A 27,019-nucleotide genomic window follows, 5' to 3' on the forward strand; every position below is an offset into this window, starting at 1 on the left:
GATCCGCATGTCCGGGGTGGCAGCTCTTTCTGCTCAAACACATGCTTTCTGTCTTTGATTGAGCATGAAGCTCTCCTTTGGTGAACAAATGAATGAGAGAATGACCAAATAAATGCAAAGTTGTGGCAAGAGGCATAACTAGACATGTCAAGGTTTCCTCTAGCGAACATGTTCAGGGGTGACAAAATGGTGACAAAGCCTTTGTCCTACCTCACCAATAGTGTCCTTGGGGCCTCTGGGAGATGGCCCCTTCCCTAACAAAACCAAAGATCCTGCTGTCCTGTGGTCCTTCTGTCCGTCTCACCTATCACTAACAGTTAAGGACGAGGCCTGCCCCTCACCAGGCTTCTGGCCCAGTCAGGAGCTCTAGCTGTCCTGCCCCTTGGGGGACTTTGGCTGCACCAGCCCCCCTTTCCTTCCCCCCCCCCCCCCATCTATTCTGCATCCCCAGGGAGGCACAAGCCCTCTCAATGCCCAGCTCACAGGGAACGCTGGTCCCGCCCCTGTTATGCTATTGCCCGCTGCGGGAGGTAAAGTTCAGTTCCGCAGACTTCTTGAAGAGTGCAGGACTACAGCGGACTGTGGGTTCTCATCATGACTGCCCAGCTTAGTGGTCCATGAGCATCTGCATCGAGGAGCTTTCCCGGTTCCCACCACCAAGGGGCGCCAGAGGGGAGCGTTCCTTCTGGGCTCAGAGGCAGGACCAACCACTCGGGGCGCTACCTGGTCTGAGGCTGCGCCCCTCGTTTTCTCCTCCCGAGCTCCACCCCTGGGTCTGACGCCGTCACGTCCAGCCGTCCAGCCGGGCGGCTACTGGGTGAGCGATTGCTTCCCAGCGCCGAGGGCGGGCCGGGCCGTGCTGGGCGCTGATTGGCCTCCGCCAGCCTGAGGCTGGAAGCCCTTCCAGGGCGCGGCCGGCCGCGGCTGGACCTGGTCTGGGCCTCTGCTCGATGCCCAGGTCCGCTGGGGGTCCGCCTGCCGCCCGCCCGAGGGGTCGCAGCGCCGGAGCTGAGGGTGAGGCCTGGGCGCGAGGGCCGTGCTTGTCAGAGCTGGACTGTGTGCAGCTGCACCCGCAACGCCGCTGTCCACGCTTGGCCTACGTGGCCGCCAGGTCAGCAGCGGAGGGGGGAGGGGGGGGGGGTCGGTGCCTGAGGGGACGGGCTGTCCCTGCGGCCTCGGTTCGCCTCCGCTCCATCACCAGCCTGGTGGGCGCCTCGGGCACCGCAGCTTCAGTTCTGCAGATGCCCTGGCTGAGGGCCAGGGAGGGGCCTCGGACAGCTGTGTGCCTACTTGGGCGGTCAGGTGCCAGGCCTCTGGGATCAGCGTTATGCAGGAGACACCCAGGTGCTGTCTGGGCGGGTGCTCTCTCCTGGCCTTTGGGGGCTGAGGGAAGGGGCTGTTGGAGTGGATTGGTGCTCCCAGGGGCTAAGCTCTCCTGGGCTTCGTGTGCCTGTGCACGGTGTGTGAATACCTGGGGGCATCTGTGCCGGGAAGGGAGGTCTCTGTGGGGGGCGCAGCCCCAGGTGGGAGGTCTCCCAGCAGAGCTGGAGCTCCTGATGGCCCAGAGCCTGGTGTGGGCTGGGCCCCCAGCTGGGACGGCCCTGAACTGGTTGTGGGTGGAGAGGTTTCACCTTAAGGTGTGCAGACCCTGAGCTGTTTGGGGTCTGTGTCCTGTGGTCCGTCTGGGGGCACGATCTGAAGGTCATGTGGTGTTTCTGCGGTGTTTGCACTTCTGCCTTCTGCTTGTGCCGTCCTGGTATTAAGGGGAGGGGGTGTCTGCGTGCTTTGGGAGCTGTCTCTAGGACGTGCAGTGTCCGCAGTGTAGGTTCCCGGGCTGAGGACGTTGGTTTTTCGGGGACGGATTGTCCCAGTGGGCACGGTCCCTGCTCTGTGGGGGAGTCTGTGCCTCCAGCTGTGAGCTCTTGGACAGAGTTTTGGAATCCGCTGTGGGTTGTGTTCAGTGAGCTGTACGAGTCTCTGGCTCCGGTTCCCGGTTCAGTCTTTGTTCTTTTTGGTTGTGAGGGAGGTCTCTGTCCAGGAACTGAGGGTGTTGGAACCTGGCGGCTGTGATTCCGAAGCCTGGAGCCCCAAGGCCTGGCTGTGAGTCCTTGGGCAAGTCCCTTGTCTCCTGAGCCTCGACATGGATCATAATCAATACAGTGAGCCCAGTGCCCTACCAGAGCGATGTGGGTCAGAGCCCGGGTCACAGTCCGACTTCGGAGCCCCGCCAAGGTGCCCAGGCCCTGTTCTGGGAGTTGGGGGTCCAATGGGAGAATAATTGGCAAAGTCTCTGATTTCACGGAGTCAGTCGGTAAGTCTGTAACATCTGTAAGAGTGAGGAGTGTTAAGGAGAAGGAAAAGCCAGGTGAGGGGGAAGAGCATTTTCTCGGGGTGATGGGGAAGGTCTCTCTGGAAAGGGGCTGCTGATGGGGCAGAGACTGGGCGGGAGGGAGGGAGAGGCCGTAGATGGCCTGAGGGAAGAGCAGGCCAGGCACAAGGAACAGCAAGGGCAACAGTGCTGAGGGGGAATGCACGCGGCGTGTTCCTACAGGTCCAGGAGTCCTGTGTCGCTGGTCAAGCCCTCACCGCTGGGTTATCACACGGCGCTCCTGGGAGGTGCCTGGTGTTGCAATCTCTGTTCCTCCTCCAGCCCGTGAGGGGGTTGTGGTGACGCTCATCCTCCAGACCAAGGACCTGAGGCTCCAAGAAGTGGCTGTGGCCGAAACCAGTTTGGCTCAGTGGATAGAGCATCGGCCTGTGGACTGAAAGGTCCCAGGTTCGATTCCGGTCAAGGGCATATACCTTGGTTGCAGGCATATCCCCAGTAGGGGGTGTGCAAGAGGCAGCTGATTGATGATTCTCTCTCATCGATGTTTCTAACTATCCCTCTCTCTTCCTCTCTGTAAAAAAATCAATTAAAAAAAAAGTGGCTGTGAGCGTGCTCTCCTGCTCACACCTGAAATTGCTAAAAGAGGAGGGAAACATTCAAGTCCAGCAAGAGAGGCAGAGGGTTTGAGGGCCAGAGCTTCAGGGAGAACACCATCACTCTGAAGGTCAGCCGAGCGGCTTATGCGAATGATAGTGAGGAATCACACCCAGGATAGCCTTTTTCGGCTCCATGGAGGGGAGAAAGTTGTGGATGAGAGAGGAGAGGGCAGAGGAGAGGGGCAGGAAAGGGCAGCTGGGGACCAGTGAGAAAAAGGACAGGGGCTTCCCAGTGCTGCCATGCTTGGGCCGATTCTCCTTGAGTAACTGATTGTCCTAAGCTTTGTTCACCTTTTCCACTCCCCTTCTCTTTGTCCCACGTCCCTTCCCTTTTGGACCAGAGCAATTCTGTCCTGCAGCTGCCATCACAGGTGCAGCAGAGCGGGGTTGCACCTTGGGGGGCCAGAGCCCAGCACCTGGATTTGCCCAGGCGGAGGAGGATTGCCCTTAGGGCTGGGCACTGGAAGGCAAGCTGGCTCCGGGATGCAGTGCTGGGGGTGGAGGAGGTCCAGTGCAGGGGATGCTTCGGCACCGTCAGCGTGTGAGGAGGGCTCTCTGTGGGAAGGGCTGGCTCATAAACATCGTGACCCATTACCTCGGGGAATGTACAGGGGCAATGGGAGCCATGACTCTGCTTTAGAAAGGGGAGTTTCCAGTGGGGGAATGAAGCAAACTTGGCAGTGTTGTGCTGCAATCAGAGGCCTCAATGTAACTCCTCGTTTTCAGTGTGTGTGCACATGTATGCAAGAGAAAGGTGATAGATATGATGCATAAGTTTGTGTGAGTGCAATTGTGTACATACGTACATTCCAGTACTGTTGGTTACAGCAACATTCCAATGGCAGTAGTATACCTAGCCCCAGGTCCTGGCTTCTATTTCTTTTTTTTTCTCATTTATTTATTCATTTTTAATAAATCTTTATTGTTCAGATTATTACAATTGTTCCTCTTTTCCACCCTATATCTCCCCTTCACCCAGTTCCCACCCTACCCTCTGCCTTTACCCCCGCCCACCGTCTTAATCCATAGATCCATAGGTGTACGATTTTTGTTCAGTCTCTTCCTGCACCTCCCACACCCCTTTCCCCCCAAGAATTCTCAGCCCACTCCATTTCTATGCCCCTGATTCTATTATATTCAACAGTTTATGCCGAGACCGGTTTGGCTCAATGGATAGAGCGTCGGCTTGGGAACTGAAGGGTCCCGGGTTCGATTCCGGTCAAGGGCATGTACCTTGGTTGTGGGCATATCCCCAGTAGGGGTTGTGCAAGAGGCAGCTGATCGATGACTCTCTCTCATCGATGTTTCTAACTCTATCTCTCTCCCTTCCTCTCTGTACAAAATCAATAAAATATATATTTTTAAAAAACAGTTTATTCTGTTCATCAGATTTTTTATTCACTTGATTTTTAAATTCACTTGTTGATAGATGTGTATTTGTTGTTCATAATTTTTATCTTTACCTTTTTCTTCTTTTTCCTCTTCTTACAGAATACCTTTCAGCATTTCATATAATACTGGTTTGGTGGTGATGAACTTCTTTAGCTTTTTCTTATCTGTGAAGCTCTTTATCTGACCTTAAATTCTGAATGATAGCTTTGCTGGGTAGAGTAATCTTGGTTGTAGGTTCTTGCTGTTCATCACTTTGAATATTTCTTGCCTCTCCTTTCTGACCTGCATAGTTTCTGCTGAGAAATCACCTGATAGTCATATGGGTGCTCCCGTGTAGGTAACTAACTGTTTTTCTCTTCTTGCTTTTAAGATTCTCTTTGTCTTTGCCCTTAGCATTTTAATTCTGATGTGTCTTGGTGTGGTCCTCTTTGGATTCCTTTTGTTTGGGGTTCTGTGAACTTCCTGGACTTGTAAGTCTATTTCTTTCACCAGGTGGGAGAACTTTTCTGTAATTATTTCTTCAAATAGGTTTTCAGTATCTTGCTCTCTCTCTTCTGGTACGCCCATTATTCAGATGTTGGTACGCTTGAAGTTGTCCCAGAGGCTCCTTACACTATCCTCAGATTTTTGGATTCTTTGTTCTTTTTGTTTTCAGGTTGGGTGTTTTTTGCTTCTTTGTATTTCGAATTGTTGACTTGATTCTTGCAATCCTTACTCTGCTGTTGGATCTCTGTATATTATTCTTTTTATATACTTTTTATTGATTTCTTACAGAGAGGAATGGAGAGAGACAGAGAGAAACATCGATGTGAGAGAAACATGGATCAGCTGCCTCTTGCACACCCCCTACTGGGAATGTGCCCACAACCAAGGTACGCGCCCTTGACCGGAATCGAACCTGGGACCTTTCAGTCCACAGGCCAACGCTCTATCCACTGAGCCAAACAAGTTTTGGCTGTATATTATTCTTTATTTCAGTCAGTGTATGCTTAATTTCTACTTGATCCTTTTTCATATCCTCAAGGGTCTCACTAAATTTATCAGCAGTTTCTAAAAAATTATTGAAAAACCTTATAACCGTGGTTTTTGAACTCTATGTCCAGTCATTTGCTTTCCTCCATTTCTGTCATTTGTGACCTGTATCTTTTTCTCTGTATTTTGGCTGCTTCCTTGTATTGATAGAGTGGCTTTGTGTGCTAGGTGTCCTATAGGGCCCAGTGGCTCAGCCTCCCCAGTTACCTGAGGTGGACACTCTTGGTGAACCCCTTTGTAGGCTGCGTGCATAGTCTTATAGTTAAGCCTTGATCATTGTTGGTATCACTTGGAGGAATTGACCTCCAGGCCAATTGGTTGTGAAGATCAATTGTGTCTACTATGGGAGATTTTCTTTGTTGGAGGCACCCTTATGAGACAAGACTTGCTTAAGTGGGTTTTTAGTGCTCACTGAGTCTGCCCCCTGAGTGTGTCCCAATGGATGTGAGGAGTTGTAATCTGTATGGTCCCACTCTGACAACTGGGTACACTGGCTCTTGGATCTCCAAGGAGGTGCTAATTTAGCCTCTGTCTGAGGTCACCCAGCTGGAGATAAGGATAGATCTACAGATTCCTCTTCTTTGTTTGGGGTTTGGAGGTGCCCACTTGAGGCCCAACTGTGAAGCAATGCAAGCTGCTGTGGGGCCTTGGGACTTCTTTTGGATGTTCTGGGTCTTTCTGACCCAGCAGCAGTTTGTGAGATAATTTTAGAGACTGCAAAGGGCCAAGCCATTCATATGCAAAGGCCTCTGCACACAGCTTGGGTGGGCAGGTCTCAGGGAATCAACAGGATGGAGCAAACAGCAATGGCTTCCCGTCAGCCCTGCCCTAAGAGGCCTGGGTCTCAGTATCCCATGGTTATCACTGCAAGCACCTCTGAGAAAAAGCTACCCTCAAGTTTCAACCAATGCCAAACAGTCCAATTTCTCCCCATATGAGTCTGGGTCCCCAGAGACTCACCCAGAACTGGAGTTCAGAGCAGTCGGGAGCTTTTGTCTCCCTCCTGATTGAAAAGGACAACTACTCAGTTGCCAGCCCTTTCCATGTGCACGCCTCCGTACCTCTGCACTTTACTTCCGTACTTCCTGAGTGTCAGTGTGCTTTTCTCCTCCCTTCTAGTTGTAGAATTTCCACTCAGCCAGCCTTCCTGTGTTTTGGATGGTATCGGTTTTGTCTTTTAGTTGTAGTTTTGAAGTGGTTGTTCGAGGCAGCAAGTTGAGGTGTTTACCTATACTGCCATCTTGGTGTTTCCCCCCAGGTACTGGCTTCTAAATACGATTCTGCACTAAATAATTGGTGCCAGCGCTGTGGGACTGAGAGGATGAAAGAATCTGGCTCAACGTGTGGTGCCAATATTTACAATAAGAGTAAAGTCAAAGAATGATGAGGAGATGTCAGAGGGCACACAGCTGGCTGGAAGGGATGGCCACTTGACAGGGTGGGGGCAATTTTGTTTTATTCAATTTTGAGTTATTAACATTTACCATGTGTAAGTTTAGAGTGTACAGCATGATGATTTGATACACATTTATATCAAGAAATGATGACCACAATAAGGTGTGTTAACATCTCCATCCCCTCACATAATTAGCATTTTCTGTGTGATGATAACATTTAAGGTCCACTGTCTTAGCTACTTTCAATGTACACTGAGTGGCCAAATTATTATACGTTCAGAGAACACAATAATCTGGTCACTCACTGAGTGTGTGTGTGTGTGTGTGTGTGTGTGGAAAAGATATATATTAATTAGAGGCCCAGTGCATGAATTCGTGCATATGTGGGGTCTGGCAAGGGGGAGGGGACAGGGGTGGTTGGCCAGCCTGCCTGCTGGTTGAACTCCTGGTTGAGGCTGAGAGGATGGGGATAATGGGTTCCCTAATCTCACTCCGTGGGTCTTCCCTGTTCCGGGAGAAAAGCCTGTGCCAGTCTGGGGTCTAAATTGAACCTTCTGTGCCTACCTCCATCCGCCGGCCGTGCAGAGAATGCATAAGAGATAAAGTGCACCTTCCTTCAGGAGGAAGGCCAGTGGGGTGGTGATGTCTCCTCAAAGGTCCCCTGCCCTGCTGTCAGCTCTCAGGTTCCTTATGTTCTCTGCCTCAAGGCTTCTGATGGTCTCCTCAACCGTGTTCTCACGGGAAGGACTCGGTACATTAAAGACCGCTGCCTTGCCCTCGGCTCTCGTGTTCCTTATGTTCTCTGCCTCGGAGGCTTCCGGTTGGTCTCCTCGGCCGTGTTCTCACCGGGAAGACTCGGTACATTAGAGACTGCTGGCTACCAGAGGATTTAATGATGTTCTCAGAGCTTCCTGGCAGGGTAAGACCTCGCCGTCTCTAGGGCATGTGGTGGCCACACGTGGTGGCGTCCCTGGTGTGGATCGCGGGGTGCGCATTTTCCCGCTCCCCCATTCCCACTATGTGCACAGCTCGTCTGGGAACGAGTGGGACGGGCCACGGTCTTGTCCTGCTCCAGGCTTCCCTGTCCGGCGTGAGGGTGGAGAGTGACCACCGTCTGGGCCTCTCCGATGCTCGAGCCCGAGGCAGGACACTCAGGCCAGCGGCGGCCGTGCTGTCAGCTGCACGAAGGAGGCTCTCAGAGCGGCACTTCCACAAAGGGCCCAGGTTCCCGTCCTGTCCAGCTTTCACCTAAAGGATTTCCGATGCCATCCGCTGTCTATGGACTGTGCAGTCAGTCTGTGTTCCGTTTGCCATGAATGGAAACCCTTTGCGTGGCCCTTTGCTCTGAGCCTTGATGGAATAAACCCACAGCACAGTGAAGGTCGCACACACAGGCCCGTGGCTCCACACAGCCCGCTGGGCGACACTGAGCGCGTTCCTTAACGCGTCTGTGCCCTCGTTCCCCATGAGTGCATGGAGAACTGGTTGTCGGTAACGTAGCATTACTTCAGCACAGCCGTGGGCGGCCTCCAGGGCCCATCTCGTAACTGAGTTGCCAAGTGACCAGCAGGTGGGGGTCGTGCGTACAGCATGGGTACCCTGGACAAAGGGACGCGTCACTTGGGGTGGGATGTGGACTGTGATGGGGAGAGATGGCTCCACGCTATTCGGAATGATGTGCCATTTGAAAAATATGCATTGCTGTGTCTGGTACTGACTCTGGACCTTTTCCAAAGGACTTTACCGCTTAGATTTCTGTAAAAGATGTTGGACAGTGCACACTATTTCACCCGGGAGTTTTCGTAGTTTACGGTTTCGCATAAATGAGTCACTCGCTCTAAGTTGTTGTTTTTGTATATGTAGAGTTGGATATATTTGTTGGTCTGGTAGAAAAACCACAATTTCATTCCTCCTACTGGTAACTTGTTTCCCTCTCACCAACTAGAGGTTTATTTATCCTTTCAAAGAACCAGTTCTGATGTAATTGAGTTCATTTGTTCTGCTAGAAATGTCATTCATTTCTGTTCTTATTTTTACTAAAATAAATTTGTGCTACAGTACATTTTTATTCCCATAGTCTTGACCAACCTATACGAACAACCAATTAGGATGTAGGTTAACATTAAAAGGGTGGGTCAGGCCTGCCAACATAGCTCAAGCATTGAACATCAACCTATAGCCCAGGAGGTCACGACCCTGTCAGGGCACATGCCTGCATTGTGGGCTCAATCCCCAGTGGGAGGGGGGCCTGCAGGAGGCGTCCGACCCATGATTTTCTCTCATCATTGAAGTTTCTCTCTCTCCCCCTCCCTTCCTCTGAAATCAATAAAAGACTATTTTTTTTTTAATACCAGGGTGTGCCAGCATGGTGAAAATACTTAGAACTAATAGAAGTCTACTTTTTGAAAGTCTGGGGTGCTTACAAGGAGAACACCTGTTAGTCACACTGATTGCTGTTAACATTGTGGCTGGGAACCAAAACCGGTTTGGCTCAGTGGATAGAGCATTGGCCTGTTGCGTCAAGGGTCCCAGGTTTAATTCCGGTCAAGGGCATGTACCTTGGTTGCAGGCACATCCCCAGTAGGGGGTGTGCAGCAGGCAGCTGATCAATGTTTCTATCTCTCTATTCCTCTCCCTTCCTCTCTGTGGAAAATTAATAAAATATATATATTTTTTCATTGTGGCTGGGAACAGTCTGTAACAAGTCCGCAGGGCATTTCCATGCCCGCCCTTGGGCTTTCCAGGTCCCATCTGGATAAGTGCTGGACGCTTTTCTAGACCCCTGCCCGGGAGCCATCAGTGTCGGGAGGTGGTGAGGTGTGTTATCCCGGGTAACACGCAGGAGGATCCGGGGTTGGGCTCGCTATTCTCCCCACGTACAGCTTGGAAACACGGGCGGAAGGGAGGGTGAACAGTGCTGGCTTGCTTTCTTCCTTCACCACCTGTGGTGCAGTCTGGGCTCGTCGGGCCTTTGAGAACCTTCTTCGCCTTCCTGTCCAGACCCGAGGGCGCCCGGAGCTGAGAGCAGGGACCAGGCCTCCTGGGTCCGCTCCAGGACGCAGCTTGGCGAGGATGCCGACATCTTCCCCGATGGCCAGAAGAGCTTCCCGCGAGTCTCGGCAGCCTCCTCCTGCCTCGGAACTGCCAATGGGGGCTCAGTGAGGAGGCTCAGTGAGGGGGCTCAGTGAGGGGCCCCAGTCCTGGCGCCCCTGCCTGCCCACCTGCCAGAGGGACTGCTCCAGCAGCAGCACAGGGGGGGACGCCCTGCAAGAGGGCCGAGAAAGGGTCAGCATCCCCTCGGAGCAAGAACGCTTTCTCGGACCCTGAGATGGAGACACGGTGCTCCCGCCCACGTATCGGGCTCAGGGGGAAGCCAGAGCCTCGTCCTCAGGTGGTGGAGATCGGGTTCGATTTAGGCGTGACTGTGGGCACTGCCGGTCCCGGGGCGGATGGTGGTGGGCTGCCTCAGGAGAGGAAGGGGGCCCCACCTCCTCCCTCCCGGGAAAGCCTCCTGCGGGCCCTGTGGGCTGGGGCTCAGCCTGGGTCCCAGACGGCACGGCCCGCTGCCATAGGGCTGTCCGGCAGCAGCAGGGGGAGGACAAGCACCACCTGGAGGGGGGCAGGAGAGCAGAAGAATGTTCCAGAGGCTCCTCGAACGGCGGTTGAAGGACAGCTGACCATGGCGCCTCACCTGACCAATGCCGGGCGGGCTGCTTTTGGGGCCGAACCGGAAGCAGTGGGCGAAGGACTCACTCATCCAGCTTGTGACTGAAACCCTTTCAGCAGGAGCGCTGCAGGACCCCAGGAGGGACCTGACCGTCTGCCAGGAACGGGATGCCCTCAGCATTCGGAGGCCGGGAGGCTGTGCAGCCCTGGTGCTCAGCTCCTGAGTCAGCGCTCCGTGATGCAGCGGTCACTTCACGCCGGGCTCTGTCTCCCCCTACGTGCTCTCCTGGGACGGAAATGTCTGCAGTGTGAGGGCCCTGGCCATGCCCGTGCCTGTGGAGCCACTGCATCAACGGCCTCCAAGCAGCAGCCCTGGGCCTGCTCGCAGGCACGTGTGCCAATATGAGATTGGTCTCACGAATCTCTCAGAGAAATGATGAGGGGAAACTGGACGGCCACGTGCAAAAAATAAGCTAGACCACCAGCTTACACACACACAAGAGTTCACTCAAAGTGGACAGAGCACTTGCATATAAGACGAGAAACCATAAAAATCCTTGGAGAAAGCATAGACCGCAATCCTATCAGACACTTCACTTGGCAGTGTTTTCACTGCTACAATCCACTGGGCAAGAGAAACCTGGGAAAACAAACAAATGGGACTGACTGCGTCTAAATAAAGAGCTTCTGCACAGCAAAGAAACCGGGACCAAAATCACTGTGAGCACGTTGTATGGGAGAACATATTTGCCAGTGATACATCTGATAAGGGGCCAATTTCCAAACTATATAAAGTTCACATATAATTCAATGAAAGGAAGACAAAAACCATAAAAAAATGTGCAGAGCACCTGAGTACACACTTCTCCAAAGAGACCATGGAAATGGCCGAGAGACTCATGCAGAAATGCTCAGCATCACTAATCGTCAGAGATGCAACTAAAACAATAGTGAGGTACCACCTCAGCCTGCCAAATTGGCTACCATCAATAACCAGCAAACGACAAGTGCTGGTGAGGAGGTGGAGAAACAGGAACCCTGGTCCAAGCACTACACAAAACGGTGGAATTTCCTCAAAAAGTTAAAAAACGGAAGCAGTGGGCAGAGATCTCTCGGAGGTGTGTGAAGCCAGCGGCCATTACTGTGGGACTCAGAAACCAGACCCTCATAGGGACGGGCTGACCAAAGCTTGTCTGCACCACCCAGAGACTCCAGCCCATCCAAGCGGAGCACAGAAGCCCTTCCAGTGGCTAGCTTTCTCGTTTGCCGCTAATAGGACTCTCCTAGGGAGGGACAGACAGGAATCCAAAGCTTGTCTGTGCCTATACCAAAGAGGTGCGCATGCCTGCAACCAATCTTGCGGGATTCACCAAGGCTTGTCTGTGCCACCCCGAGACTCTGCCCCATTCAAGGGGAATACAGAAACCCTCCTAGCTGAGACACTTCTGATCCTCATAGCTAATTGGCTTGGAGATCAATGCTTTCCAGTGATACCAACAACAAGCAAGGCTTAGCAAGACTGTGCACACAGCCCACAAAGGGCACACCAAGACTGTCCACCTCAGGTAACTGGGAGGCTGACTCACTAAACCATATAGGACACCTTAGCACACAAAGCCACCCTACCAACTCAGGGAAGTTGTGAAAATGCCGAGACAAGGAAATAGATCACAAACAAAGGAAATGGAGGAAAAGAAAAGACTGGATATAGAGTTCAAAACTGCGCTTATAAGGTTTTTTAAGAATTTCCTAGAAAAGGCCGATAAAATAAACGAGACCTATGAGGATATGAAAAGAGATCAACTAGAAAACATTGTCTGAAATAAAAAATATTACACAGAGTCCTAAAAAACAGAATGGAAGATCACAAGAATCAAGTCAAAGATTTAGAACACAAAGAGCCAGAGGACACTCCTGCACAGAAGCAAAATGATAAGAGAATCCAGAAAATTGAAGATAGTGTAAGAAACCTCTGGGACAATTTCAAAGAACCAACATCAGAATTATGGGGGTCCCAGAAGAAGAGAGAGAGCAAGATACCAAAAGAATACTGGAAGAAATAGTGACAGAAAACTTCCCCACGTGGTGAAAGAAATAGACTCACACGTCCAGGAAGCTCACAGAACCCCAAACAAAAGGAATCCAAAGAGGACCACACCAGGACATATCATAATTAAAATTCCAAGAGCAAAAGACAAAGAGAGAATATTAAAAGCAGCAAGAGAAAAGCAGGTAGTTACCTATAAAGGAGCACCCATATGATTGTCAGCTGATTTCTCAACAGAAAACCATGCAGGCCAGACGGGAATGGCAAAAGATATTCAAGGTGATGAATAGCAAGAACCTACAGCCAAAAATACTCTACCCAGCAAAGCTGTCACTCAGAATGAAGACCAGATAAAGAGCTTTACAAATAATAATTTTAAAAAAAGCTAAAGGAGTTCATCACTGCCAAAGCAGAATTATATGAATTGCTGAAGGGGGTTCTTTAGGAAGAGGAAGAAGATAAAGATAAAAATTATGATCAACAAATACGTAATTATCAACAAGTGAAACTAAAAGTCAAGGGAATTAAAAAACCTGATGAACAATATTAACTGGTGAATATAATAGAATCAGAGGTGTGGAAGGGGAGTGGACTGATGATTCTCAGGAAAAGGGGAGTGGGGGTGCGGGAAGAGCCTGAACAAAAACTGTGTACCTATGGATGAGGATAATGGGGGTTGGGGAAAGGGCAGAGGGTGGGGGTGGGAACCTGGTGGAAGGGAGAAATTGATGGGGAGGGAAAGAGGAACATTTGTAATAATCTGAACAATAAAGATTTATTTTTTAAAAAAAGTTAAAAACGGAACTGCCATTGGACCCAGAGATCCCACTTTAGGAATATATCCTAAGAATCCTGAAACACCTATCAGAAAGGATATATGTACCCTGTGTTCATAGCGGCACAATTTACAATAGCTAAGATCTGGAAACAGCCTAGGTGCCCATCAGAAGATGAATGGATTTAAAAAAGCTTTGGTACATTTACACTGTGGCATACTGTGCAGCAGTAAAAAGAAGGGTCTCTTACCCTTGAGACATCATGGAGGGACCTGGAGAGCATCATGCTGAGTGAAATAAGCCAGTCAGAGAAAGACAAGTATCACATGATCTCACGCATGTGTGGAATCCAATGAACAAAATAAACTGACATACAAAATACATCCAGAGACATGGACGCATGGAGCAGACTGCCGATCCTCGGAGGGAAGAAGGGGGAGAGATCAACCAAAGAACTTATATGAAAATACGCATAAACCAGGGACACAGATAAAGTGGGGTGAAGGCCTGGGGATCGCCAGGAGTGGGGAGGGGTCCATGGGGAAAAGGGGGAGGGGCACCTGCAATACTTTTTTTAAAATATATTTTATTGATATTTTACAGAGAGAAGGAAGGGAGAGAGATAGAGAGCTAGAAATGTCGATGAGAGAGAAACATCGACCAGCTGCCTCTTGCACACCCCCTACCGGGGCTGTGCCCGCAACCAATGTACATGCCCCTGACTGGAATCGAACCTGGGACCCTTCTGTCTGCAGACCGACGCTCTACCACTGAGCCAAACCGGTTTCGGCCACTTGCAATACTTTTAACAATAAAGAGACAGTGAAAAGGCAGTGTGGAGAGGGGTGTGGGGTTCACCGTTGGTCTTTCTGTGCGCCATTATGAACGGGACCCACATGCAGGGACAGGTTCCCTGCTCCCTGCCACTGAGTGGCATTGCCCCTAGGACAGTGGTCGGCAAGCTGCGGCTCTGTTTACGACTGAGTTTGCTGACCACTGACCTAGACTCTCAATTCCAATAATTACAGGCTGTTGTTGTTCCTTGTGAGTAAGCCCCTATCCCAGTGGTCAGCAAACTCATCAGTCAACTGAGCAGCAAACCGCAGCTTAGGAGACGTATGTGGCTTGCGAGCCGCAGTTTGCCGACCACTGCTTAGGGGGAGTTCAGATGGATAACTTCCTCCTGGGACCCAATGAAACTAAAGTTAAAGGAAGCTAACTATAAAACTGAGGTTTCTTCACCCACACTGGCTGGTTCTTGGTCAGGTCTGTGACCACCACCTTGAAGTCCCAGAGCGGCAGATCCCAGTGTATCAAAGGAGCAGGTGGACGCCTTCTTGCTTCTTGCCGGGTGCCCGGGTGGGTGCAGGGGAACAGCAGCTGCCTGCCTGCTGCAATGGAGGCACTAAGCGTCATGGAGGCACTAAGCGTCATGGAGGTAGTAAGCGTCATAGAGGTAGTAAGTGTCATGGAGGTACTGCCCGTCATGGAGGTACTGCATGTCATGGAGGCACTAAGCGTCATGGAGGTACTAAGCGTCATGGATGCACTAAGCGTCATGGAGGTACTAAGTGTCATGGAGGCAGTAAGCGTCATGGAGGTACTAAGCGTCATAGAGGTACTAAGTGTCATGGAGGTACTGCACGTCATGGAGGTACTGCATGTCATGGAGGCACTAAGTGTCATGGAGGTACTAAGCGTCATGGATGCACTAAGCGTCATGGAGGTACTAAGTGTCATGGAGGCACTAAGTGTCATGGAGGCACTAAGCGTCGGGGTTTGGACAGAATGCCTTCTGTGTCAGGAGGCATGAATGATTAAATCTATCCCCCACCCCCCACCTGATCCTAATGGGGAGGGGCCCCTGTTCGCTGAGTGAAAATGAACTCTGCTTTCTGCCCGTGTGCTTGCAGGTGGGCCCAGAGCCGTGCACACACGCCCGCGTCTGCAGACGGAAGAGGCTGGCGGGCAGGTACGGTCATTGGATCCTGAGGCTCTGATCGCAGCAGAGCAGAGGGCGGGGGCCCCGGGCCCGGCCAGCTGGTCCCACGGCCCCAGGGGAGGGGGTCAGGCAGCCGGGCTTGTCCCTCCTGAACAGCAGGCTGCCTTCCGCCTGGCCATTGGGGGTGGGGTGACGAGCCGGGCCACCATGGCGTTTCTCTGTCGGGGAGTCTTTCCTGGGAGCACACAGTGTGGCCACGCTGCCCTTTGCCCGCCGACTCCCTCCTTCCCCAAGGCCCATCGGAGCAGGATTCTGAGGCGGGAGGGCAGGCCACACTGTGGAGAAGGCGGCCCAGGCCCAGCTGGCAGGGCTCAGAGAGGGATGGCCTCACGCGGGCAGCCACGCCAGCTGTCCTGCCAGCCACATCCCCGTGTGCCCTCTGCAGGTGTCCGCCCCTCCCTGCATGCTCGCTGGCTGTGGGCAGGGAGAGGAGACCTGACACCCAGTCGGTGATGGACAGCGCCTCCTGGGCCCTGAGAGGCTGGGGGGCAGGAGACCACGGCTGGAATGACCAGGGTTGGGGAGGTGCCAGGGGCTGGCTGAGGGGGTGCTCCGACCGACCTGTCCCCACGGGGGCGCACAGAGAAGGAAGGGGCCCGCAGGGGGAACGGGGAGTCAGCAGACACCCCTTTGTCTCCACACCTAATGGCCTGTCCTCGCACCCACGGTGGGCACAGCAGACCCGGGGCCACGTGTGAGACGGCGGACGGTCCATGGGACAGCCGAGGGGCCAGAGCTGTGATGTGCAGACACATGCAGCGGGTCAGGCTCCAGGCCGGACCTCAGGGCACCGGGGCGGGAAATGCTGGGGAGAGCGGGTGACCTCACACACGAGCCAGCGTTTCCACTGCCCAGAGTCCGTCCATCTGGAGACGGAAACCGGGGGCAGCGGCCAGCTGGGCGGTCAGGGAGGGGGCTGCGGTGCCCAGGAGCATGGGTCTGTGGGCAGAGGAAATGTCCAGGAGCACAGGTCTCCGTGGGGGTGGAGATGGTCAGCAGCTGGAGCGAGGGGAGGGGCACAGCCCCTCACATGTCCTCCAGGCCCTGACTGCCCACTAACGGTCAGGCCCCCCATAGGTGGTTACCAGTGCCTGCACATGTGCCCCCGTGGAGGCCGAGGGCAGCCATTGCTTTCCTGACAAGGACCCCTGCCTGCCTCTTCCGTGCCCTGTGTGCTGTCCACACCCCTGCCTCCTGCAGGCCTCGATGCTCCACAGAGGCGGCCCGTGCAGAGCCAGGAGGAAGCAGGTGCGAGTGCAGCCTGCCCGCTCCGTGCATGTGCCTGGTGTCCCTGTGTGTGCCTGGTGCCCCTGTGTGCGGCTGCTGTCCCTGTGTGTGCCTGGTGTCCCTGTGTGTGCCTGGTGCCCCTGTGTGCGGCTGCTGTCCCTGTGTGTGCCTGGTGTGCCTGCCTGTGGCTGCTGTCCCTGTGTGTGCCTGGTGCCCCTGTGTGTGCCTGGTGCCCCTGTGTGTGCCTGGTGCCCCTGTGTGTGCCTGGTGTCCCTGTGTGTGCCTGGTGCCCCTGTGTGTGCCTGGTGCCCCTGTGTGTGCCTGGTGCCCCTGTGTGTGCCTGGTGCCCCTGTGTGCGGCTGGTGCCCCTGTGTGTGCCTGGTGCCCCTGTGTGTGCCTGGTGCCCCTGTGTGTGTGCCTGGTGCCCCTGTGTGTGTGCGGCTGGTGCCCCTGTGTGTGCCTGGTGCCCCTGTGTGTGCCTGGTGCCCCTGTGTGTGCCTGGTGTCCCTGTGTGTGCCTGGTGCCCCTGTGTGTGCCTGGTGCCCCTGTGTGTGCCTGGTGTCCCTGTGTGTGTGCCTGGTGCCCCTGTGTGTGCCTGGTGCCCCTGTGTGCGGCTGGTGCCCCTGTGTGTGCCTGGTGCCCCTGTGTGTGCCTGGTGCCCCTGTGTGTGTGCCTGGTGCCCCTGTGTGTGTGCGGCTGGTGCCCCTGTGTGTGCCTGGTGCCCCTGTGTGTGCCTGGTGCCCCTGTGTGTGCCTGGTGCCCCTGTGTGTGTGCGGCTGGTGCCCCTGTGTGTGCCTGGTGCCCCTGTGTGTGCCTGGTGCCCCTGTGTGTGCCTGGTGTCCCTGTGTGTGCGGCTGGTGCCCCTGTGTGTGCCTGGTGTCCCTGTGTGTGCCTGGTGCCCCTGTGTGTGCGGCTGGTGCCCCTGTGTGTGCCTGGTGTCCCTGTGTGTGCCTGGTGCCCCTGTGTGTGCCTGGTGCCCCTGTGTGTGCCTGGTGTCCCTGTGTGTGCCTGGTGCCCCTGTGTGTGCCTGGTGTCCCTGTGTGTGCCTGGTGCCCCTGTGTGTGCCTGGTGTCCCTGTGTGTGCCTGGTGCCCCTGTGTGTGCCTGGTGTCCCTGTGTGTGCCTGGTGCCCCTGTGTGTGCCTGGTGCCCCTGTGTGTGCCTGGTGTCCCTGTGTGTGCCTGGTGCCCCTGTGTGTGCCTGGTGTCCCTGTGTGTGCCTGGTGCCCCTGTGTGTGCCTGGTGCCCCTGTGTGTGGCTGGTGCCCCTGTGTGTGGCTGGTGCCCCTGTGTGCGGCTGGTGCCCCTGTGTGTGCCTGGTGCCCCTGTGTGTGCGGCTGGTGCCCCTGTGTGCGGCTGGTGTCTCCGTGTGTGGCTGGTTTCCCTGTGTGCGGCTGGTGCCCGTGTGTGCCTGGTGCCCCTGTGTGTGCCTGGTGCCCCTGTGTGCGGCTGGTGCCCCTGTGTGTGCCTGGTGTCCCTGTGTGTGCCTGGTGCCCCTGTGTGTGCCTGGTGCCCCTGTGTGCGGCTGGTGCCCCTGTGTGTGGCTGTGTGTCCCTGCGCAGCGCCCTCGGGTGGACGTGGTGGGCAGCTCGCAGTTCCAGCCCAGGCAGGCTCCACTGTCCTGCCCACGTCTGACAGTCCACTCCGGGCTTTCCTGTTCCTCACGCCGCCCGCAGGCCCAGCTCCCGTCTCCCTGGCAACCACTGCCCTTAGCCTCAGCTCCTATGACACAGGAAGGCGCTCAGACAACGAGGAGGGCGCGTTCCCCTCACCCAGGGGAGGGCCCCGTCCCCTTCACCGAGGGAGGGCGCGTCCCCCTCACCCAGGGGAGGGCTCCGTCCCCTTCACCGAGGGAGGGCGCGTCCCCCTCACCCAGGGGAGGGCTCCGTCCCCTTCACCGAGGGAGGGCGCTGTCCCCCTCACCCAGGGGAGGGCTCCGTCCCCTTCACCGAGGGAGGGCGCGTTCCCCTCACCCAGCGCACTGCCCCCGCCTGCACCGAGGGGGATGCGCTGCCCCTTCCCGCCAGCCGGGCCTTCTCCCTGCTCTGCCGCCGGGTGTGGGGCAGCCAGGACACCGCATGGCACAGCACCTCCTCAGTACCAGAGGCGGTTCCGGGTTCGAGGGCAGGGTGGTCAGTGAGCACCCTCAGTCCCAGCGGCGGTTCTGGGTTCGAGGGCAGGGTAGTCAGTGAGCACCCTGTGTCCCAGCGGCAGTTCGGGGTTTGAGGGCAGGGTAGTCAGTGTGCACCCTCCTCAGTCCAATGTGCACCCTCCTCAGTCCCAGAGGCGGTTCCAGGTTCGAGGGCAGGGTAGTCAGTGTGCACTCTCCTCACTCCCAGCGGCGGTTCTGGGTTCGAAGGGAAGGCAGTCAGTGTGCACCCTCCACAGTCCCAGCAGTGGTTCCGGGTTCAAGGGCAGGGTAGTCAGTGTGCACCCTCCTCACTCCCAGCAGCTGTTTCGGGTTTGAGGGCAGGGCAGTCAGTGTGCACCCTCCTCACTCTTAGCAGCGGTTCGGGGTTCGAGGGCAGGGCAGTCAGTGTGCACCCTCCTCACCCTTAGCAGTGGTTCTGGGTTCGAAGGGAGGGCAGTCAGTGGGCACCCTCCACAGTCCCAGCAGCAGTTCCGGGTGTGGGGGCAGGGTAGTCAGTGTGCTCCGTCAGTCCCAGCGGCGGTTCCGGGTGTGAGGGCAGGGTGGTCAGTGAGCACCCTCAGTCCCAGCGGCGGTTCCGGGTGTGAGGGCAGGGTAAGCAATGTGCACGGACAAGTGTCCAAAGGCAGGACACATCACACAGAGTCAGCAGGCATGGCTGCTCTGTCAGGGGTCGGATTTGAACCCGGGACAGGGGAGGCACTGGGCACTCAGGCTTCCCCTCCACAGCGGTGCCTCCCCTGTCGGATCCTCTGTTTTAACACTTACACAATAAAAAAATACGTAACGTATACAGCTCAAAAATACAGAAACAAAAGAACAGGTGCTGGTGCCCCCTCCCGCCCTGAGGCTGAGTCGGCAGGTCTGGGCTGGGCCCCTGCAGGAGCCTTGGTGCCTCCCTCCCCTGAAGGCCCAGACTGCTGCTGTGGAGAAGGCCATCCTCCCGGAGGAGGCCTGGCCTGGAACGGGGAGTCCTTCCGAAGACCTGCCCTCCTGACCTGCTGCTGGCCCACAGCCCACCGGCACGGGGGAGGAGGCCTGGCCTGGAGATGGGAGACCCGTCCTGCGGAAGAAGGCGGTGCTCCTCCTGAAGCTCAGCCGCACGCGGAAGGAGGAAGCCACGGTCCAGGTACGTGTGTGTTAAAGCCGCCTGTACTTGTGGTCCTGACCAAAACTGTGAGGATAGCACCTTGCACTCGCTTAGCAGACAGACAGGCAGTCCTCAGATTTCGTGGGAGCACCTGCGTCATTTTGAGGTTACTTCGGCATCTCCCGTCCTATCTAGTAAAGGGGAGAATGTGCTAATTGACCCTCACACCGCTGCAGACGTGGTGGCGCCCACAGCCAATAAGGAGGGAATATGCTAATTGATGACCCGCCCTCAAAGATCATGGCACTCGCAGCGGATAAGGACGGCATATTCTAATGGACTGCCACACTCTCAAAGATGGCGGTGCCCACAGCCACAATATATTATAGCAGCACCCAGCCCCACAGGGTGGCAGGTGCACTGCTCCACACACCTACCTCTGGATTCCCCTAGTCCCCTCAGCTCCTAAGCAGCCCATGGCTGGCTGTGGATGGCAGCTGCCCAGCCACCTAGGGCCAGTCCGAGGCACAGGCAAGGCTCAGATGGCGGCTGCCCAGCTACCCAGGGCTGGCTGAAGCCTATCCTGCTGGCAGTGGCAGCAGCAGAGGTGTGATGGGGGTCTCCTGGACTGAGAGAGGAGGCAAGCCAGACTAAGGGACCCGCCCCCTCACAGTGCGTGAATTTTCATGACCTGGGCCTCTAGTTTACTTATTTTTAAAAAGTTGCTTCATTTCGACATATGTACATATGTTCTTTATGTTTTTTATTATTTATTTCCCACAGGTAAAGGTCAGGAATTGCTACCTTTCTTTTAATTTTTTTACTGTTCCACTTCATTCCTGCTGTGTGTGCGCTCCACGTGAGTGACGTAGGCGCCTATGCAGTTGGGTTCCCACTTGCAGCGACAATCGTTTGCGTCGTGCGGTAGGAGCGGACCTCCGACGTGGCCCGAGGACCTGTGTACTGCATCTGTCCCCTGTCACGGCCCCTGAGCTTAGTCGCTTTAACCGTGTGTGAGGCCGTGTGCAGAGCACGTCTGGGGCGGAGCACAGGGTTCTGTGGGAATGGCCGCCACAAGCTGAGACGATGCCCGTCCATGTGGCAGGACCAGCTCTCGGGCTTCTCACATCGCTGAGTGGCATTGTCATGTTTCATTGTCCCGATGTTTTTACGTTCATGCGTGCTCTTCTCTGGGACAGACCAAGTAGGTCAGACGTTGATGCTGAAAACGGAAGGTGAGCCGAGCTTGTTCCAGGCACAGCCATGGACACGTCACAGCCAATCTTCTCCTCCAGCCCCGAGGGGCACTGCTTCTGCGTCCTGCTCCCTGGAGGTCAAACAGTGTCAGCTCCTGGAGAAGGTGAGCATCTGGGTGCGTCAGGAACGCTACAGGTGCAGGTTCTCCTTGTGCTTCCTGCAGGGCCGGCCCAACCAGGACAGAGTCTTGTCCGTGACTGGGAAGAGGGAGCCCTCACGGGGCATTTGCACAGCCTGTGGGAACACGGGACCCTGGTTTGGCCTTTCCAGAGCAGGGCCAGGGAGGCATGGGGGAGTGGGCTCACACCGAGTGGTGCCCCTAGGACTGAGGTGTAAGGACGGGTACATGGCAGGGCGGCCCATGAGACAGGGAACTCTGGTTTGGGGCCACTGGTAGAATGGCGGGGCTTGGGCGCCATCTGAGGGAGGTGCCACAGGTCTCGGCCTGAGGGGCGCTGCGGTCCCATGGAGACCCCTCAGGTAGGCTTGGTGATGCAACAGGCTGTCAGCACTCGGGGTGCAGATGGAAACAAATGGGGGCAGGGGGAGGACGATGAGAAAGGAGAGCGCTGTGAGGATAGAAAGTGCCTACTGTGTCCGAGGCAGCCTTGGGTACTTGGTTTGGCAACATGAATGCCTTGGAAAAGTTACAAGGGCCTGCTCCCAGGTGGGGGACGCTGAGGAGATGAGAGGTGAGCAAACACACGGCTCCTGGAGCCTACACTCCCCAGAAGCTTGGCTTCAGGGAACCAAGACCTGGCCATAGACGCAGAGGGGGGTGCACTGAGGGACGCGCTGTGAGGGTGTGTCCCCCTGACAAGAGGCGAGAGCACAGGACGCAGTCCCAGGCCCTGAGACCCTGAGGCGGTGCAGGGGAGACTGTGAAGGAGACATTGGAGGGGCCTGGGGGAGGGGGGTGAAGGTGAGGCGTGCACAGCAGGGTTCAGGCAGCTCTGGGTCTGCGGGAAGACACCATGTCCCTCCTGCTCCCGGCCTCACCGCTGTGCCCATGGGGCTCTGTGGGGAGAGTGACAGCAGCTTCCAAGTGAAAGCTGCCATCGTCCATCAGGGAGACCAAGACTGGGTTAGCCAGCAAGGGGAGAGAACTGGACAGTTTGGGCACAGGTGCGTGAGAGGGAAGCTCTTATACGGAGGACCAGACAGCCGGCCGGTGATGGGGGCAGGGGGTCCAGGGCTTGGGTTGGGGTGATGGCGGCAGCTGGCGTCATGGGCCTGAGTGGCCACCGAGTTCAGACAGAAGGGCTTCTCAAAGACATTCCCAGTTTCAGGACCAGAGCGGCGCAGGGAGCCAGGAGAGCTGGGCAGGTTTGCCCGGCCTGGGACCTGATTGCGGGTGATGTAGAGCGTCTGTCAGTCTCGGGCCTGCGCATGAGACTGGCCCGGTCACTCCCACCTGCGGGTGAGGAGGCTGTGCTCGGGGCCCTGAGACGAGGACCAGAGGGCGCCCTGGGGCAGCAGAGAGGAGCTCCCTGTGAGTCAGGTCCCGGCGGGCATCTCCTCACAGACCTCACAGCGGCCTGGTGGCTGGCCAGAGTGCAGCAGAAACATGAGGCGAGGCTGCAGCATCTTCCTGAGGCCACAGGCCCAGGCCACCCGGGGTAACTGGCAGGAGCTCTTAGGTTTGGGGGCACAGGGTCCAGTCCCTGAGTGTTCGCCATTGCTACCTGGCCACAGCCGGCACCCTAAGAACTCAGGAATCTGCAGGAGCCGTGTTCTTCCCAGGCTTCTTCCCCGTTTGGGAGCTGAGGGCGGTAGGAAGAGCTGAGACACATGGGGGCGGGGGATGAGGTGGACTGCGACTGAAAACGGAAGACCCCAGCCCTTCCTACACATGGGCCCTCAGCCTCCAGGCAGAGAGAGCAGGGTTCCACAGCTTCTTTGGGACACGTCCCTGCTTTCCAGCTGAAAGACTCCAGGGCCTCAGACCCCTGTCCCCTTAAGCAGGGGACAGGGTAGAGGGGACGGTTTTTTGAGCTGCGAGAACCACAGGATCCCAGGGACAGGAAGCTGCCACAGGCACAGTTTGTGGCATTCACTTGGTGGCCGGGCAGGACTCCGTGGGCGCTCCGGGCAGGACTCTGTGGGCGCTCCTCTGTGGGAACGCACTCTGGGGGCCGGGGGGCACCTGAGTTGCCCAGAAGGAGCCCTGGGACCTGCCCTGTCAGTCACTGGGAGGGCTCGGTGGCTGCTCTCCCCGGACCAAAGGCAGGGCCTGGGCTCGGGCCGGGATGTGGAGGGACCGGGGGCAGGTCCCCTTGCATAACAGGTTCCCCCAGGACAGCGGGCTGGGCAGGACCTCCTGGGAGTCGCTCTGGGTCTGTGTGCAGCTCTGGCGGTCCTCCCACATCTCTGCTTCTGCGGGCCCTGCTCCCAGGGACCTCCGCTCAGGGAAGACGGGGCACGGTTCACCCAACGAGGAATGAGGAGGGAAACCGTGCTTTCTTCCTACAAGAGGCTGACTGTATGCGCCTTCCCCAGGCTCCCTTTCCTGGCTCAGAACCCGGCTCTGCAGCCCAGCTCCAGGACGCCGCCTTGGCGTGATGGAAGAGAAGGAGCCCAGCGTGGCCTGTGGAAGCCGGGACGGCCTGCAGGAGGCCGGGCTGCCCTCGGTGGCACCCTCACCAGCTCCTGCCCTCGGTGAGTCTGTGCGGCCTCTCCTCTGGCTGGGATCTGTTTTAGGATCCGTCTATGGCAGGCTACAAGCTGTCCTGGTCAGAGGCAGGAGGAGGCCAGGCCCCCAGGTCTCCTCTCTCAGGGCACCGACTGCGAGGTGGGCTCAGGGCAGCCCGTGGGCAGGCTGGGGCAGGCGTGCTGACAACCCAGACTCACAGGTGCTGCTCTGAGGGCACCGGCCCTTTGGTCTGTGTGTTCTGCCCGGCTGTGCTGGTCTTCACCAGCAGTGCCGCCTCTGAACAGGTGTGTGAGGGACAAAGGCCCCGGCCCTTGCTTCTGACCTGCTGGCTGAGCTAACATGCAGAATGGGAGTGGTCCGGGTGTACAGATGCTCAGGAACCTCAGTGAGAATGCTCGCTCTCGGGTCTCTCCTCCACACCTCCCTTCCTCCCACATGGGGAAGGAGCCTGTGTGCCTGTGAGTCTGTGATGATGGGGAAGGGGAACCAGGACGCACCTCTGTGGCTCACGGCGCCCCAGGTGGTCTCTGTGGGAAGGACACCTCTTTACATTTGTTTTTCCTCACAGTTCACATTCAGTATGGCTTGGTATAGTCGCAGGTCTGCCACCTAGTGTCGTGGTTGGCAAACTGCAGCTCACAAGCCACATGTGGCTCTTTGGCCCCTTGAGTGTGGCTCTTACACAAAATACCACGACCTGGGCGAGTCTATTTTGAAGAAGTGGGATTAGAAGAATTTTAAGTTTAAAAATCTGGCTCTCAAAAGAAATTTCAATCCTTGTAGTGTTGTTATTTGGCTCTGTTGACTAATGAGTTTGCTGACCACTGGCCTAGCTGTCAGACAATCATGTACTTGACAAAGTGTTCTCCCCAATCTCCAGCACCTTCCTGGCACCACACACACTCATTACAGCATTTTGAAGTATAATCCCTGTGCTGTACAGTACAGTCCCATGACTCTAACGACTAATTTGTACTTCTCAGTCCCTTCCCTTCTTCACCCAGTCCCACCCCCCCCTCCTTGGCAGCCATCCATCTTGTTCTCTGTGTCTGAGTCTGTTTCTGCTTTGCTTTTTCATGTGTGTTGTGCTTTCGATTCCGTATGTGAGTGCAGTCCGAGGTAGTTGTCTTTCTCTGACTTATTTCTCTGAGCACAACGCCTTCTGGGTCCATTTACGTGGAGCCTCTCTGCGTCTTGACTCACCTCCCTTGTCTGAGCTGTGCTCCTTCCCCGTCTCTGCTTCTGTGGGCCGTGCTCCTGGGACTGCAATGGACACTCTCCTCTGGGGATTGTCTGTCATGCTGACTGAAGACTTCACACGCGCTGTCAGGTCAGTGGCATACTGTGCAATGTCTGCCTTGTCCCAGACAATGTGAGCACCGTGGCCACATAACCCTCCCCTCAAAAACACTAAACACAACAGAATGACCAAGAATGCAGTGGTCCCAGGTGGCCAATGTGACCGACTGATGAGTTTCCTGAGGTGAGTACGATAATGGGATTGTGGGTCAGAAACTATGAGAATTAGCGGTGGCCTTGAGTAGACGGTTACAGTGGAATGATGGGCAAAAGGAGTGGTATTGAAGAGGGTGTAAATGGTCTCAGGAAAGCAGTTGGCTTTGAAATGAAAAGCTGCAAAATGACGCGTGGGACAGAGGTTGGGATTCCCCCATTGGGTGTGGGATAGTCCAGTGAGCAAAGAGCAGGTGACACTAGGAGACGACTCATAAGTCCAGGAGCAAAGTCCCTGTGCAGGTGCGAGGCACAGACCCCGAGCACAGGTGGTCTTGCTGCACTCCGGAGCAGTGTGCTCAGGGGAAGCAGACAGGGTCACCGAAATAACAGGTCCACAGGGTTTGGGAAACACTGAGAAGCTCGACCTCATGGCACCTGTGTATGGCTGGCAGTCGTAGGGGAGGTCACTGGGATGGAGCAGGACTGCTAGTGAGGAAGGTAGTGGTGTAGGCAGAATGCGAGGGAACGTGAGAGGCAATGCCCGCTGGTTACGCAGTGAGATAAACAGTTCACTAAGGTTTGTATTTTTCTCATCGATGCTCAGGTACAAGCAGGGCTGTGTCCCTATGGAGTACAGAGGAGAGCAGGAAGGGTGGTGAAGGAAGCAGGAGAGTTGTGTTGGGGCGAATGTGTACCGGGGTGGGCTGGGTGAGAAGAGGCCCGGTGGAAGGCGGAGGAGGCTGTGGGCTCTGCACGGAGACACCAGAGAGGGTCAGGGCTGTCTAAGCAGATGCATTGGAGGAAGGGAAGGCGCTAGACCTCCAGGGGAGGGTGTTGAAGTGGTAGGAGAGGGGAATGCTAGAAAGGACATCATGGAGGGCCCTGAGCTTCCTGGAACCCGGGCATGACCTTGGGCAGGGAGATGCTCGGCTGGGCGGCGGGAGCGCTTCTGAAGGGCAGCGGGGCCCCAGGTTGTCCATGCCGGGCTCCTGTGCCCTGAGGTCCCAGGGGGTTCTGAGGGTGAGGGCTGAGAGGACCGAGGGCCACGGGAGACCAGTGTGTCACAAGCTGGGGCGGCGGTAGGGTGCCGCCAGGCACGGGGACAAGCCTCCTGGTGGGCGGAGCAGCGGCCAGGGCCACAGGAATCTCCAAACGCCTGCCCGGTCCCCCAGCTGATAGTTTGCAGCTGGATCCAGACTGAACTCCAACAGGTGCTGGCAGAGAAGCTGGCAGAAACCTCACTGCGCGTCAGTACGCATGCCCAGAACTCACCAATGAACGCGCAGAACGGGCTCTTACGTCATTCCTGTGCGCCTGTTCCGCTGCTCTCTGTGTTTAGGATATAGGTCTCCGAGTTTAGGGTTCCGAGGGCCACTTCCCCCGAGTTTTTCCGCGGTCCCTCCATTAAGGACCCTCCTCGCGACCCAGTCAGCCTTCCCGGGCCTGGTCCCTCTGGCTCCCCGGCCCTGGGCGGAAACCACGGCTGTTCCTCCGCAATGTCGTCGTCCCCCCCCCCCCACCCACCCCGTTTCTCTGGCCAGCAGCCCTTTCCGTCTGCACTGTCTTCCCACACCGAGAGAACCAGGCAGCTCTTGGGGCCCAATTGTTCCTTCAGTGGCCAGGGCGCAGTTCCCTCTGTGAACAGAAACACGTCGTTTTCAAATGGACTCTTCTACCAAGGTCCTTCCTAGGTTCCTTAGCAAAGTCCTTCCTAGGTTACTTAGCAATTTGTATTCATGCTCCCCAGAAGGCCATAGTCACGGGCTTTCCCCAACTTGCTTTTTTAAATATTTATTTATTTATTTACTTACTTACTGGTTTGTTTGTTTATTTATTTATTTATTTATTTATTGGTTGTTTAAAGAGAGGAAGGGAGAGGGATAGGGAGTGAGAAA

The 27,019-nt window shown here is 55.8% G+C and overlaps 1 protein-coding gene and 1 long non-coding RNA gene across 3 annotated transcripts in view; one reads left to right on the forward strand and one right to left on the reverse strand.

Annotated features, from left to right (window-relative positions):
- Positions 1-718: 718 nt before the first annotated feature.
- LOC123652264 lies at positions 719-23,623 on the forward strand. Of its 2 annotated transcripts, XR_006741495.1 has the most exons (6): positions 1,001-1,111; positions 15,209-15,267; positions 16,375-16,545; positions 19,580-19,798; positions 20,543-21,119; positions 23,516-23,623. XR_006741495.1 is itself a non-coding variant. In XM_045581025.1 (5 exons), exons 1-5 carry the CDS (start codon positions 951-953, stop codon positions 23,576-23,578), a joined length of 663 nt encoding a protein of 220 aa, XP_045436981.1. In that variant the 5' UTR covers positions 719-950; the 3' UTR covers positions 23,579-23,623. The 2 variants fall into 2 exon arrangements, 1 of the variants encoding a protein (XP_045436981.1); XM_045581025.1 differs by lacking the exon at positions 16,375-16,545 and having other exon boundaries at positions 719-1,111; positions 20,959-21,119.
- Positions 23,612-27,019, reverse strand: part of LOC123652266 — a 29,875-nt gene continuing 26,467 nt past the window's right edge. The window contains exon 2 of the long non-coding RNA XR_006741497.1: positions 23,612-23,991. This is a non-coding gene — a long non-coding RNA (uncharacterized LOC123652266). The remainder of the gene's footprint in view (positions 23,992-27,019) is intronic.

This window comes from Pipistrellus kuhlii, unplaced genomic scaffold (assembly GCF_014108245.1).
Source record: "Pipistrellus kuhlii isolate mPipKuh1 unplaced genomic scaffold, mPipKuh1.p scaffold_m20_p_130, whole genome shotgun sequence".
NCBI classification, from domain to species: Eukaryota; Metazoa; Chordata; class Mammalia; order Chiroptera; family Vespertilionidae; genus Pipistrellus; species Pipistrellus kuhlii.

Excerpts from the sequence above, each read along its gene's own strand:
- LOC123652264 (XM_045581025.1), top strand. The coding sequence starts at position 951 with ATGCCCAGGTCCGCTGGGGGTCCGCCTGCCGCCCGCCCGAGGGGTCGC. Across the intron at positions 19,799-20,958 it reads AGGAGGAAGCCACGGTCCAG|ACCAAGTAGGTCAGACGTTG; the intron begins GTACGTGTGTGT and ends TCTCTGGGACAG. Across the intron at positions 21,120-23,515 it reads AGTGTCAGCTCCTGGAGAAG|GCTCCCTTTCCTGGCTCAGA; the intron begins GTGAGCATCTGG and ends CGCCTTCCCCAG.